Source organism: Nomascus leucogenys, chromosome 7b (genome assembly GCF_006542625.1).
Source record: "Nomascus leucogenys isolate Asia chromosome 7b, Asia_NLE_v1, whole genome shotgun sequence".
NCBI lineage: Eukaryota > Metazoa > Chordata > Mammalia > Primates > Hylobatidae > Nomascus > Nomascus leucogenys.
The window spans coordinates 39,474,449-39,488,933 of NC_044387.1; the positions used below are offsets into that span (position 1 = coordinate 39,474,449).

General features: G+C 40.3%; 1 protein-coding gene and 1 pseudogene across 1 annotated transcript in view; both read right to left on the reverse strand.

Annotated features, from left to right (window-relative positions):
* Positions 1-13,545, reverse strand: part of EMB (embigin) — a 46,341-nt gene extending 32,796 nt beyond the window's left edge. The window contains exons 1-2 of the mRNA XM_030815759.1: positions 13,182-13,545; positions 1,308-1,391 (exon numbers count right to left, since the gene is read on the reverse strand). Of these exons, the coding sequence (XP_030671619.1) occupies positions 1,308-1,391; positions 13,182-13,296 (199 nt within the window). The 5' untranslated portion in view covers positions 13,297-13,545. The remainder of the gene's footprint in view (positions 1-1,307; positions 1,392-13,181) is intronic.
* Positions 13,546-13,702: 157 nt separating this feature from the next.
* LOC100590699 overlaps positions 13,703-14,485 on the reverse strand; it is a 39,693-nt pseudogene continuing 38,910 nt past the window's right edge.

Consider the following 14,485-nt stretch of genomic DNA (forward strand, 5'->3'; position numbering starts at 1 on the left):
GGGCAAGCCATGTTTCAGGGGTCTGCAAGGAAGAAAAAAGACAGACTAAAGTTTAATCAAGCCAAGGCAGAGGCAAGTAATGGATAATTGCAAACAATTAGTCTTTTTATAACAGTGGGAATATGGCTTTAAATAGCACTATTCAGAATAAAAGAATAGGAGTTAAACTCTCCAAACAGGTTAAGTAAGTAAATAACCAGTCTGATAACAATTAAAAAGTCCATATTTTGCTCCTGCCCTGAGCATTGACTGTTTCGTTTCCAGGCCCCAAATGTACTGGTTGAGTAAGCAGTGCCCTGCTGCCAACATTGCCAGGCTGGTTAGAGAATGTGCAAATCGCTTTCTCACATGAGTCTCTTAAAGAAACATTTCATCTTAACAGAGGCAACCAACAACTAGAACTTGCAAAAAGTAAAAGAACATAGGAAAGTTATAATAATTATTTTTTACAAGAATGAACTCTATACATTGGAATGAGGGCATTTGGGAACAAACAAAAGCTGCACAAAGTCAAAAAATGCTCCCCCAAAAAACTCAGCGCAAACATTCCATTGTTATCAGATTGGGAAACACACAGCTGCACACACACATACACACACACACACGCAACACACACCTTCTATTCATATTAAACAGAAATAGAGAAACAGTTCGTAAGACTAGAGGACAGTTAAACACTAGATGTGTATTTGGAAAAACCTAACTATTGATTTAATAATAGGTTTGTGATGTTTTAAATTCTAATTATACAATTTTAATATTGTTCCTAAAACAGATTAATGACTCTAAGGAATTTAAAAGACTAAGATTACTTTGGAAACATGGAATCCAAAACTGTGAAAGAAAAAGCAGAGAAAGCAGGGCTGGGTTTAATTTTGGAGTTCCTTGCTTGCTTCTCCTTAGCATGGTGACTCATTTGATATCATCTTTAATTTCTCTGGCTAAAGGTTTTCCAACAGATACACAAATTATCTTCTTGACCTAGAGTGATGTAATGGAGGTATCAGCAGGAATTAATGAAAACATAAGAGTATCTGCAAATCAAAATTGATTCTCTCTTTTCTCAGGTATCCGTTTTCTGGGGAGCCACTCTTAGCCTTAGCATGTCTGGAATATTTTCCTCCTTTGTGCGCCCCCAGTAAAACGTCCTCACCACATTAGATTCCCAGCACACTACTGGTATGTTTTCCCACTGGGCCAGGAACAGGGTTTACCACTTCACAAAGCAAAAAGCAGTAGCTTTGTTTAAGAAAAATAGCTTAAACCCTTTTTTTGGAATTGCATTATTTGAAACATGATACATTTACCAGTCAGTGATATGTTATGACTCTCCGAGGAAAAGTTATTTGTCATCATTTCTTCTCTGAGAAGTGGACTTGTAAAAGGCGAATCTATAAGAGAAAGAACACGTGATTACACACTCCTATCAAGAGTAAATGACTATCTAAAAACTACTTTGAAACAGCTAAAACACTGTTGTGAACTATTAATGAAAAACTGTGTTTTCAGGAAGCTCAAAGTCTTATATACTTCAAAGACACTTAGAGATATATTAGGCTATTAAATGTGAAAAAAAATTCTGATTTTTTTTTCTTTTTTAACCTAAAAATCCCTACTGACTTACATCAGATGGCTTTTTTTAAATAACACCTTCCATTTTTATTCTACTATTATAGTTTCTTTACAAAACATAAATAAACTGAAGATACCAAGGAATTAGATGAGAGCGCCAGAAAATGGAAAGACATGAAGAGGCAGAGAGAGAAGATGAAAGAAGAGCGACAGGCAGACCTTAATAAAGGGAATTAAAAAAACAAAATAGACAGCATTGGGCACCAGGGAACAGAGAAGATAAAATGGCTGACGGGCCAGTTTGGGTTGCTATTTGTTTTCTAGCTACGGTTACCAAGAGGCATGCCCTCTATCATCTGACTTTCAGTTTCCTCTGCCTCTGTCACTTCTCTCTCCTTTTGAAAACTTTCATTAAAGAAACAAAGTTTCTATTTCCATCTCTCTCACTCTCCTTGAAGTTAATTTATTTATTTTATTTTTATTTTATTTTATTTTATTTTTTGAGATGGAGTCTCACTCTGTTGCCCAGGCTGGAGTGCAGTGGCATGGTCTCAGATCTCTGCAACCTCAGCCTCCCCGGTTCAAGCTATTCTCCTGCCTCAGCCTCCTAAGTAGCTGGGACTATAGGCGCCCACCACCACACCCAGCTAATTTTTGTATTTTTAGTAGAGACGGGGTTTCACCACGTTGGCCAGGATGGTCTCAATCTCTTAACCTCCTGATCCGCCCACCTCGGCCTCCCAAAGTACTGGGATTACAGGCATGAGCCACCGCACCTGGCTGACGACATGGCCTACTGTTCCTTTCATTTTAGAGTACCAGACCTTACCTTCCAGGAAACCACTCAAATATATCAAAGAAGTCAGAGAAGGGGGAAAAAAGGCTTATTATTGTAAACTTGGCTGCGTTATTTAAATTAAATCCCGTTCAATTTAAATGAAACCTGAGCCATTTTTATTACACTTTTTAAAAATAATCTGCTCAGAAAGTTATTTCTAGTAGAAGATTTCCAGTTCTTTCATTTTCTTATATGTATGAAAAATGCTATCAGTTAGTGATCATTTTTGTTACTTTAGCTTTAGAACATTGCTTTTACAATATCGTCTAATAAAATAACGTACCTAGCAGAACCTAACTCTCCAACAAGCTGTGTTCCAAAGGTTTAATCACTTCTAAAACAGCTTTGGAAGTTTAATGCACTTTCTAAACCACCATGGCATATGTATACCTATGTAACAAACCTGCACATTCTGCACATGTATCTCAGAACTTATAATAATTTTTTAAAAAAAGAAAAAAAGTCCTTAAATAACATATTAAATCAGACTACCCTCTCCCAATGATTATATAGGAAAATATGTCCTGAGTTTCTCACTGGGCTATCAAGTATACGAAACCTTTCCTCCAGTCACGTCTAGTATTCATTCATTCATTCATTCACTCATTCATTCATATTCGTACTCATATTCTCCCATTCTCCCTTTCCTCCCATCACCCTCCTTCTCTGTCTTTTCACCCCTTTTCTCTCTTCCTCTTCCCTCCCACCCTCCCCAATTCTCTCTCTCTCTCTCACACACACACACACACACACACACACACACACACACATACACACTGCTTAAAAGAAAGGCTCCCATAAATGTTATTTTCCTAATGAAAATTCCTTGTTTCTATTCTTGGGGCTAGCATACTTAGAGGTTATATTAAAGACAAAATATTTCAGGAAGATCAAGGCAGATGCTATTCACTTATGGACAGGAAGCCAGGCCGGGGTGGATGAGAAGGAAACCATTATTCTACTCTATCATCTGTTCTGTGAAGCCTGCAAAACATAAGCTTTGATATCTTTGCTTTCCTCCCCAGGGATACCCCACTGTACAGCAGAATACAATCTTAAGGGTTTTTAAACTCTTTATCCCTGAAACAAGCCCATAACCTTTTTGAGATTTCCAGCATCATTTATTATTATGCTTCACAGTATCAGTAACAATAAGAGTGACATAAACTAAAGAAAAAGTGCTTTCTGTCATTCTTATTCCTATTCCACTTAAGTAAGTGAATATACACAGTATCTCATGCACACTTGGTACTGATGGGGAGTATGACGCTGGGCAAACTTGGTCCTTAAAGGGCTATATGGATCATAATAGTAGTGGTTTGGGCCCACAATTTGAGATTGAGAGTCATTAAAATTTCAAGCAGCACCCATTAATGCATAGTATTGACTATAACTAGCCAGTATATTTTATACAAATTGGCACATGAGCTAGAGTGTGAAGCCTGAGCCTGGAGGTGGAAGGAGGGTGAAGATAATTCCAGGAAGATGAGCTCCAGTGCTGGGGCTATTCTCCCTTACTGATCACTAGGACTTGTCATGGATGGGCTCAACAGGGACCTGTGTCAGAACAAGGAGAGAAAATGAGTCTAAGTTTGGCTTTGGCACAATCTAAGCTGATGACAATTGAAGGATAGGAAAGGAAGGAAACACCAAGTTTCCAGAGGTAGGGAAGTCTGGGTATTTCTAGAATATACTAGCTGTTGAGGCCATTTCCAATTGCTGGCTCACGTATTAAAAATACAATCAGACATCCATAAACCAAACACCACCAGTACCTTAACTTCATATTCCCTTTAAGGCATTAATCTTGATCAAGCTTCAGGTTCCACTGAAAAAGCCCCAAGTGCAAAAGAACACGTGTAACTGCTGTGTGGCTTTTGCCTTGGGAAAAGTCCCTTAAAGAGGCAATATACAGAAATGCCTTAAGTGGAAAAGCAGGGCAGCCTACAGAAGGTATTAGGACAATAAAAGAAGTTCTTTGTTTAGGCAAGATATTTTTTAACCAAAAAAGTGAGAATGTAAACCTTATTGCTTTTAGTTGGAGGACAGCTGGCAGGAGGCTGATTCAGCTAACGGTTGGGGTTTAAAGGAAATTGGCAAGAGACTCAGGCAGATGTGGTTTGAATACTTCCCTAAAAGGATTAGGCTGAGTCACAAAAACAAGTATAAAATGGAGAGGAAGGAATGTGGGGTCTTAATCCAAATTCTGTCACTGACTGTTACTTAGAGTTTCCAAAAGCCATATGTCCAGCTCAGTGCTTTGAAAATATGTCTCCACTGTAAACCTCATCTGATAGGGAAAAAAAATGAGGATCAGAAAAGTTGTATAAATATGAGTGATGATGCCAAGATCATAACATGCATTTCTCAAGTTATCAAACTCACCTTTTCTTAATCATTGCTGGAAAATTTCCATATAGCATTCTTTTACAGGTAGAGACAAAAATATCAACATGAAAGAGTAACATCAAATAGTTGCTCAAGAGATTAAAAGACTTTTTTCTCTCTTTGCAGGGCAGTTGAGGCATGAGACTACTGCATCAAAGAATTGAGTAACATCTTAATTTTCACCTGTTATAATTTTCTGTGAAATAGCAAAATGGTCTCTACTTAAATGTTTTTCACATATTATATTTTAAAATATGTGTTGCTAGAAGGGCTTATAATTTATTCTATTAACACTTTCAAGTGAAATAAACATGCTATAATTCTACTTAAAGGCATTAAGGTAACATTTTCACATATTTCATTTTGAGGGCTTCATTTAATTGAAGTAAGTTGGGAAGAAAAATAAGTAACACTAGAAAACTGCATTGGGTCTTAAGATTTGCTTTTTTAAATCAGGAAATAAATGCAACTACATCTCTCATTAAGAATAAACATTCTCTCTAAAGCCCCCAAAATCCCTTTATTATACGTTAAAATCTTGGAAGGTTCTGAACTTCATTAAGAAAAAAGTGTAAGAAGCAACTACTATTAAAATAAATATTATTCTTTATCTTTCTCATCTCTATACTGATTGCTATCAACATGCAGTACTTAATCTTAATTTTAACATTCTGATATACAGCATTATAAATGTGCAACGCAATTACAGAAACACTGATAGGAATGAATATTACATATTATTCATAAAATAGAGATTTGGAAATAAGTATTCATGGAAGCAATATTATATATAACCATGTGATCCCATGCCAAATTGTAAAGGCCACTTAAGCCATGATATGGTTAAACCTTAGCTTTAAAATACCTAATTACTAAGTAAAATACTGATTATACACAACACATGGAGAATTACGGGTTTTAGGAGCAGAGTAGCCCTATCCCCTGTCCATAAATGCAGCAGAAGGAGGAAAAAGGAAATAAGTCATCTCTGAGTCCTGGAAATTATACTCCAGAGAGATTCATCCAAAAAAGAAGAAAAACAAGGGAAAAAAAAAGCTTGTCAAAAAATTCTAGTTATCGGGGCCAGGCGCGGTGGCTCACGCTTCTAATCTCAGCACTTTGGGAGGCCGAGGCGGGCAGATGATGAGGTCAGGAGTTCGAGACCAGCCTGGCCAGCATGGTGAAACCCCATCTCCATTAAAAATGCAAAAAATTAGCCAGGCATGGTGGCATGCGCCTGTGGTCCCAGCTACTTGGGAGGCTGAGACAGGAGAATTGCTTGAACCTGGCAGTCAGAGGTTGCAGTGAGCTGAGATCACATCACTGCACTCCAGCCTGGATGACAGAGTGAGACACTGTCTCCAAAAAAAAAACAAAAACTTATAGTAATCCTGATGGGGACATTTATAAGTCAGACTTTCTAAGTCAGGGACAGATAATACTCCACACAGAGAACTCTCGAACTCTTGATATTTTCTGCATAGTATGGAAGCTATTGAGCAAGAAGCCTTTACAGACAAGGTTTTTTTTAAGGCCTACTGACAAGTACAATGTACACTTTTACCAGTCTTGTAAAACTATTTTAAAAACCAGATGGTATAGGAATGGAAATAAATTGATCTTTTTAAAAATATATAATTTTGGCAATAATATACATTTCAAAGGGCAACGTAAAAATTCTGTTTCAAAACACCTCTATGTGGGTCACTAAGATACTTTAACAGTAACTTATGCCAAATAAAAACTTTTTAAAAAATAAAACCCCAAAAGTTAGTAACTAAGATTTCTGTTCTTTCTAAAGACTGTAGATTTGTTAAATGTTTCAATTGTTAGTCTATTCGATAAGAGTTGGGATTTTGTTCAGTGGCTCTCAAACGTTGCCCCACAGGAGACGACATTTGGCAATGTCTGAAAGCATTTTGCTTGTCACAATTGGGGGAAGATTACTACATTTACTTAGTAGGTTATGTAAGTTTCTATAACAAATTACCACAAATTAGGTGTCATAACAAATGACTACAAATTTGGTGGCAAAAACAACAGAAGAGTATTCTTTCACAGTTCTGGAGGCCAGGAGTCTGAAATCAAGGTGTTGGCAGGGCCTTCCTCCTCTGAACTCTGGAGTGAAGAATCCTTCTTTGCCTCTGCCTAGCATCTGGGAGTTGCTAGCAACCTTGGCATTCCTTGGCTGGTGGTAGCTGCATTAGTCCAACACCTGCCTCTGTCTTCACATGATCATTCTCCCTCTGTATATGTCTCTATGTTCAAATCTCCCTCTCCCTTTTTTATAAAGACCACAGTCATTAAGTTTACAGTTTAATTTAGTATGACCTTATTTTAGCTCATTACATCTGCAAAGACCCTACTCCCAAATAAGGTCACTTTCACAGGTACCAAAGGTCAGGGATTAAACATATCTTTTTGGGGTGTGCAATTCACCCACCACATATGTAGAGGCCAGGGATACTGCTAAACATTTTAGGGTAACAGCTTGCCACGAAAAAGAATTATCCAGCGGAAAATGCCAATAGTACCAAAGTTGAAAACCTTGATTTTGAACAGATATATCGGCAACCCTGATTCTTCAATGTGATGATTCTTAATAATCTTCCAATGGCCCTGTGGCCCTAAATTCCTGTTCTGCATAGCTTAGGTGCAGACATTTTTAAAGTGTGAACATTTTTTGCCACCCTTCCCTCCCAAGAACACCCTCCTGCCAGCGGCCTATTTTGAGGACTTTTATGAAGAAAAACCACATTCTAGATGGATGCTGAAATGCAAACCAGGAAAACAGTTATAGCTATTAGCTATCTCATTGCTTTTGGCTAAGTTACAAAAGCACTTTGGGCTTCAAGATCAATCAAACGAGGTATCTAAATTCCCTTTCAGGTTCTCAGAAGTATATAATTGTAAGGCTATTAAAAGCTTCTGCTTTGGGATTAGGGACACATTAGTACAATAACCTCAATAACTTCAAAAATGCCAGGAAAATGCTATTTTCAAAGAAAAGAATAACAACTCTTTAAAGGTAACATTCATTATTTCTATTCTAACATTATTTGAGATGTTCTATTTTAAAGAGCGGCAATTTTATTAGGAGTAGAGTTTATTTTTAGCAAAGTGTTGTGAGGTTTGTTCTACATCAGCATATATGTCATAAGTTGTTAATTTCTAACGTTCACCTTATATTGTGCAATATGTGAGACCAGCTGTACAAAGTTAATGTCAAAAGATTACACTTTAGAACAAACAGCCTCAACACATGTGATTTGTTTCTGTTGGAGGGCATATACACCTTTGGAAAATGATACCTAAGAACATTAACAGATTTCTCAACTACTCTTTTAGTTTAATGCCTATGTAAACTGAAGCTTTCTCAGGTAAACTAATTATTTTTGTTTCTTTTCAAACAATCTCAAAGTAGCAGAAACATTTCAAGAACAGAACATTTTCTCCTCTGAACCATGTGAGAGTAAGTTTCTGACCTGATGCTTCACGCCCCTCTAAAACATTACCATCTATTTCCCACAAAGGACATTCCCCATACCATCCCACTACAGCCATTAAAATCAAGAAATGAATATGTATGAAGCACCATCTCATCCCCACACCCCATCTAAGTTTCAAAAAAAAGTCCCTATAATGCACTTGGTAGCAAAAGGTTCCAGCTCAGAATCACCCACTGCCATTGGCTGTCACTTCTCTCTAATGTGGCTTCACTGTGGAACTGCGACAATCTCTTCTGACTTTTCCATAACCTTGACACTTTTTAAAATTCCAAGACAGTTCTGCTGTAATATTATATTTGAGGTAGGCACCTTTGGCAGTAAGATCATACAAGTGATGCTGTGCTCTTCTCACCAGATCGTCTCAGATGGCACACCATTTTTTGGTCTTTGATCATTTGATCAAAGTGCTGTCTGCCAAGCTTCTCCACTATAAAGTTACTCTTTTTTCCTTGATATTAATAAGCATATTCTGAAGAGTTATTTTGTATCTTTAGTACTTTGTACCCCATCAAAGTTTTCATTGATTCATTTCTTAATTTGCATCAGTTGGTACTCATGAATCCCCATATTATTAAATGGGTTACAATCCACTAATATTATTATTTATTTTGACGCTCAATTTTGTCCCAGATTTGTCCAGTGGTAACCCCTTCATGTTGGCTCCTGTATCTTTTTGACATGACTCATTATCCTTTGAGCACTCCATTGCTTTCTGGCACAAGATGTTCTAGGCTTACCTGCTACTTTCCCACACTAGCCCTGAAATCAGCCATTTCTCCAAGAAGCCTTGGTTACTATTAGTAAAGAATGGTATTTAGAACCCAAGATCTGGGTGCTAAGTATACTCATCACTACTGGAAATCACTGCTAAGAATACATGTGCACATATTCGTATACACATAAAACTTGTAATGTGTATCATATACATTTACGTATATGATATGCATGATACGTATTCATCATACATATATTTACACATATACTTGTTTAAAGCTATATATAGACTTAGGTAAAGAGATAGGGATTTAATGTCATGGATTCCCATGGATACTGCCAACTGCAGTCCAACACCACAGGGTTCATTCTACCTTTTCTCTATCTTTATTTCATTCTTTAGTGAAAAACCTAGATCCTATCATCTTTCCTAGATTTAATTATTTGATCAATCACCCTGTATACTACTAAACTCTCATTGCCACTGCCACATCTGTCCCCACAGAGACGTCTCCTTACCCACTCAGGCTCCAACCTCCATCGCTGGTCTGACCCTCCTACATGCTTTCCTCCACATCTTGTTTGGGATTAAACATCACCCATCTGCTGCTCCTGAACAAAAGCCTTGTTAACTTGCTCAACTCTGGGACCCTGTGTCAAGCTGCCCGCTGCAGGAGCACCCATTCACTGTGCTCAGGCCCTAATACTCCACACCAGGCTGCCCTCCTGCCTGATGCCATCCTTACCAGGGTCAGCCTCGGATATCCTGATCTGGGCCCCTTGGGCTTCACCCACTTAGTGAGGATGTCTCCTTGCTCTTCCCCACCAAATAACTATAGGACCTATGGAGGGAAAGATGACAGGGAGGAGGGAAGGCAATGAGGGTGACACAAGATGAGGAAGAGACAGTTGCCCTAATTCTAATTTAAAACAAATGTTTTAAAAATATAATTGTTTTGTGATGATAAATTTAGGGTAAAAATGTTCATGCATCAGAAACATCACTATTAAAGGTAGGCTTAGGCTGGGCACCGTAGCTCTCGCCTATAATCCCAACACTTTGGGAGGCCAAGGCAGGAAGATCGCTTGAGCCTAGGAGTTCAAGGCCAGCCTAGGCAACGTAGTGAAACCCCATCTCTACAAAAAATACAAAATTTAGCCGTGTGTGGTGGCATATGCCTGTAGTCCCAGCCATGTGGGAGGCTGAAGTGGGAGGATCCCCTGAGCCCAGAAGGTCAAGGCTGCCCTGAGTCGTAAGTGTGCCTCGGTACTCCAGCCTGAGTGAGAGTGAGACCCTGTCTCAAAAATTAAATGAATGAATGAGTGAATAAATAAATAAAGGTAGGCTTATGGTTAATCTGTTCCATTTAAACAGATTTTGGTCTTTGATCATTTGATCAAAGTGCTGTCTGCCAAGCTTCTCCACCATAAAGTTACTCTTTTTACCTTGATATTAATAAGCACATTCTGAAGAGTTACTTTGAATCTTTAATACTTTGTACCCCATCAAACTTTTCATTGACTCCTTTAATTTACATCAGTTGGTACTCATGAATTCCCATATTATTAAATGAGTTGCAATCCACTAATATTATTATTTATTTGATGCTCAATTTGTCCCAGATTTGTCCAGTGGGAACCCCTTTAAATGTCCTTAAAGGTAAAAACTGCTAGCATGTTCTACTGAGATATGGACTAACAATGTCAGACATATGCAGGTGCTTGAATAGTATTTGCTTCAAAAATATTTATTACTAGAAAACTGCTGTGTTTGGGGTGAGGCGTTAGTAGGGAAGGGGGTTCATAAAGGGAAAGCAAAAGCCACGTCCTCTGGAAGTTAAAAGGATCATTTAAAATGATTCTACTGCAAACATTTTTCAAAAGATAAACATGACCCATTTCTCCAATTTGTGCCACGTAATAGTAATAATGATATTTAAATACTCCCACTGATGTATCCTTTACAAAGATATATTACATATCTTATTTAATCAAAAAACCTTAAAAGAGTCCCTGTACCTAATTTTATTCCAGGACTCAAACTGTGTCAGCATGTCACTCAGTGCAAATCAGACATTTAGATGCGTAGGCTATGCTGTCAGTAGTTCTGAACTTTCATAGACATTTCCAATTAGCTCGGAGAGACAACTGGATATTGTGTTTAAGCACTGTGTTTAAGAAAACAAGCACTGGATGGACCAATGCCAAATTTCCTGCTCTGCTGCTTAACTAAGTATGTATACTTGGGCAATTACTTAAGCCAAGCCCCAATTTCTTCATCTTGAGCCCAGAAGGTCAAGGCTGCAGTGAGTCGTGAATGTGCCTCTTGCCCTCCAGCCTGAGCAACCGAGTGAGAATTCCCCAGGAGTGCAGAGGTTCTCAGAACTGCAATACTCTGAGATGGATTTTCAAAGGTGAATCAGGGATAGAAGAACTGGAGATACTCAGAAGGGGGAAAAATGTCCTGGACAATTCTGTTTCTTTTTCTTGAGACAGTTTTGCACTGTCACCCAGGCTGGAGCTTAGTGGCACCATCACCATCATAGCTCACTGCAGCCTCAAACTTTGGGCTGAAGCAATCTTTCTGCCTTGGCATCTCAAGCACCTGGGACTACCGGTGTACATCACCACAACCGCACTTTAAAAATTTTTTTTTAATAAAGAAGGGACCTTGCTATGTTGCCCAGGGTGGTCTTGAACTCCTGGATTCCAGCCATCCTCCCATCTCAGCAGCCAAAAGTGCTGGGATTACAGGCCTGGACAATTCTTTATAAGTGGTATTATGGAAAAGAGATGTGGCACAAGGAAATTTAGAACTGAAGCAACCCAAGATATTCTGTCCAAGTTGCTAACAACTAGACCTTTTAAAAGGCATTTATAAAAATTAATAGTCTTACCTTTTGATTATCCTTCTTTCCCTATAGTGTTACAAAAATTCCACATATTACAAGCCCATGAAAATAAACTCCCATGAGAGTTTGAAAACTTTTTGCAGAATAATGTCCCAATTTTAGTTACTGGTGGCCAATATTTACCAGCTTGAGAGGTGGTGTTTTATTACCCTTACTGGCTGCTAACATTTATGACACAGAAACTTGCGATAGGTTGGATGGAATCCTTTCAATATGAAAAGTAATTATAAACAGGTGGAGGTAAAATAGCAACTTTCGTGTTGGCTTTGGTAATGTTTTGCACGTAATCCCTCTGGCAAAGTGTCTTAATAAAACAACAAGCAAAAATCACACACACACACACACACACAATTTTGTTTTCAAAGACCACGGTGTAAAATGAAGATACACACACGTTATCCTGTAAGTTGTGGATCTTTGGCTGGCTAGTTGGTTATGATGTTTTTTCCCCCACTCAGCTCTAAAAAAAACATCCTCGGCAAGGTGAGGTGGCTCACGCCTGTAATCCCAGCACTTTTCGAGGCCGAAGCGGGCGGATCACCCGAGGCTGGGAGTTCAAGACCAGACTGATCAATGTGGAGAAACCCCGTTCTACTAAAAATATAAAATTAGCCGGACGTGGTGGCGCATGCCTGTAATCCCAGCTACTCTGGAGGTTGAGAGGAGAATCGCTTGAACCCGGGAGGAGGCTGCGGCGAGCCGAGATCACGCCATTGCACTCCAGCCTGGGCAACAAGAGCAAAACTCCGTCTCAAAAAAAAAAAAAAAAAAAATCCTCAAAGCCAACCCATCTGCCAAGAGGAGGGAAGGAGGTGATTACTCGATCCTTACTCTCCAATCAAGAAAAGGGAGTAGGCCTTGGGGAAATGTGGCTTTCAAAATTCATGCCACATTTGCACAAGCCAAATTGCTAGCTGGTCCCTGCATCCACCCACACCCCCCACTGCCGTCTTCCTAGGAAAAACCAGCCTCTGCCTTGTTACCTACGCGCCCGACTCGCGGGGCGCTGTTTGTTCAAGACTCGCCCCAAAGAGCGCAGGAGCGCGAGCCGCACCAGTTCCAGGGTTCAGCTTAGGTGACACAAACGTAGCCAATGGGAGGCCGCCGACTCTCCCCACCCGGCCTTACCAGCATCCCCGCGCCTCTCCCCGCCACCCGCTCGGCGCGCCGGCGATGCCGTCCGCCCCCGGAGACCCGAGCCTCGCGCGCCCTCCGCCCTCCCTACCCTGGCCCCTGTACCCATCACACCTGGGGCACTGCCGTCCGCCGAGCTTGGGCGCGCGGTGGCGAGAAGGCACTGGAGGAGGAAGAGCAGCCGGGGCGTAGGCGCCCTGGCCCCCAGCAGGCCGGGCAGGGCGCGCATGGCGCCAGAGGGTCCCCCTCGGTCCTCGTGGAGACTGGTCCCTCAGCTCGCCGCCGTGGGTGTCCGCAGTCCCTGCGCACACTCGCAGGTGGCCCGGCGCCCGCAGTCAGTGCCGCGGGCAGGACGCCGAAGAAAAGGCTGGATGGGAGGGGCCCCACCGCCTTGCCCTACTCCCCGGAGACGATCTTACCGCGCCCGGCCCGCCATCAATTATGCAGCCCTCAGCCGGCTGCTGGCGTTCCCGGATGTGCGGTGCTACTTCCCGCCTGCAGTCTCCCGCCTCCGCCCTCTCGGCTCTAGCAGGTCGGGAGAGAGCTTGGGCAGGTGATATCTAGCCCATCTCATGGGGAGAGGTTGAAACTCTCCCTGCAGACTGGCCTTTGCACTTCACCTGAGGCAGGTTTCACTAATTTGCGTTGATGGGACAGATGAGAGACACTTTTCTCCTCCCCGACCCCGGACATCTTTGGGCTTTCTTATGACAGAGGCTTATTTTTGCGCAGGTGTAAGGTTTATCCAGCTGCCAGACAACTTGTACTAATCTTTCTTTGCTTTGCCTACCAATCACACACACCCACTCTTCTAGCCTCTGAAGGCTTAACTGATTTTCTCCGGATGAAGGTTTCAGAGTCCCAAGGCCCCATACCGTGTCCGATTTTACTTTATTTTTGTTTAAGCCTAACAGCTTCTGAGGAGCCACCTAGAGCTCAAGAAGCAAAAGCGACTGAGAGTAGATACTGTGTAAACTGCAGAAGACGTTGACCTTTGTTAAATCCGAACACTGTTTAAGATAATGCTATCTCTTACCCACTAGGCTGTAGCTTGGAATATTCAGTGCTCTGAACCAAATTAAATAAATTAGTGCTTTATCCGGGAGGGGAGGAGAAATGTATGTTGTAACGTTGAAACACATTGATTTGATTTCTCTCCAGGATGTTACAACGCATTAAAAGAGACTTTAAATATTTTTCACGAGCTTTGTTTCCTCTCCCTTTATTTTTTGAAGTTCAGCTTTCACATTCATAAATTCAAAATATATCACCGTTAATAAAAAAGGATTGGAAATAACATAAAAGACAAATTTTGAAAATTGAACTATTTAACAAAACCTATGCTTATTCCAGGCAGGAATGGTTAATTTGTAATTGGTACGTATTACTAAAACGTCCGTTTTTGTTTTAGTGTTGTA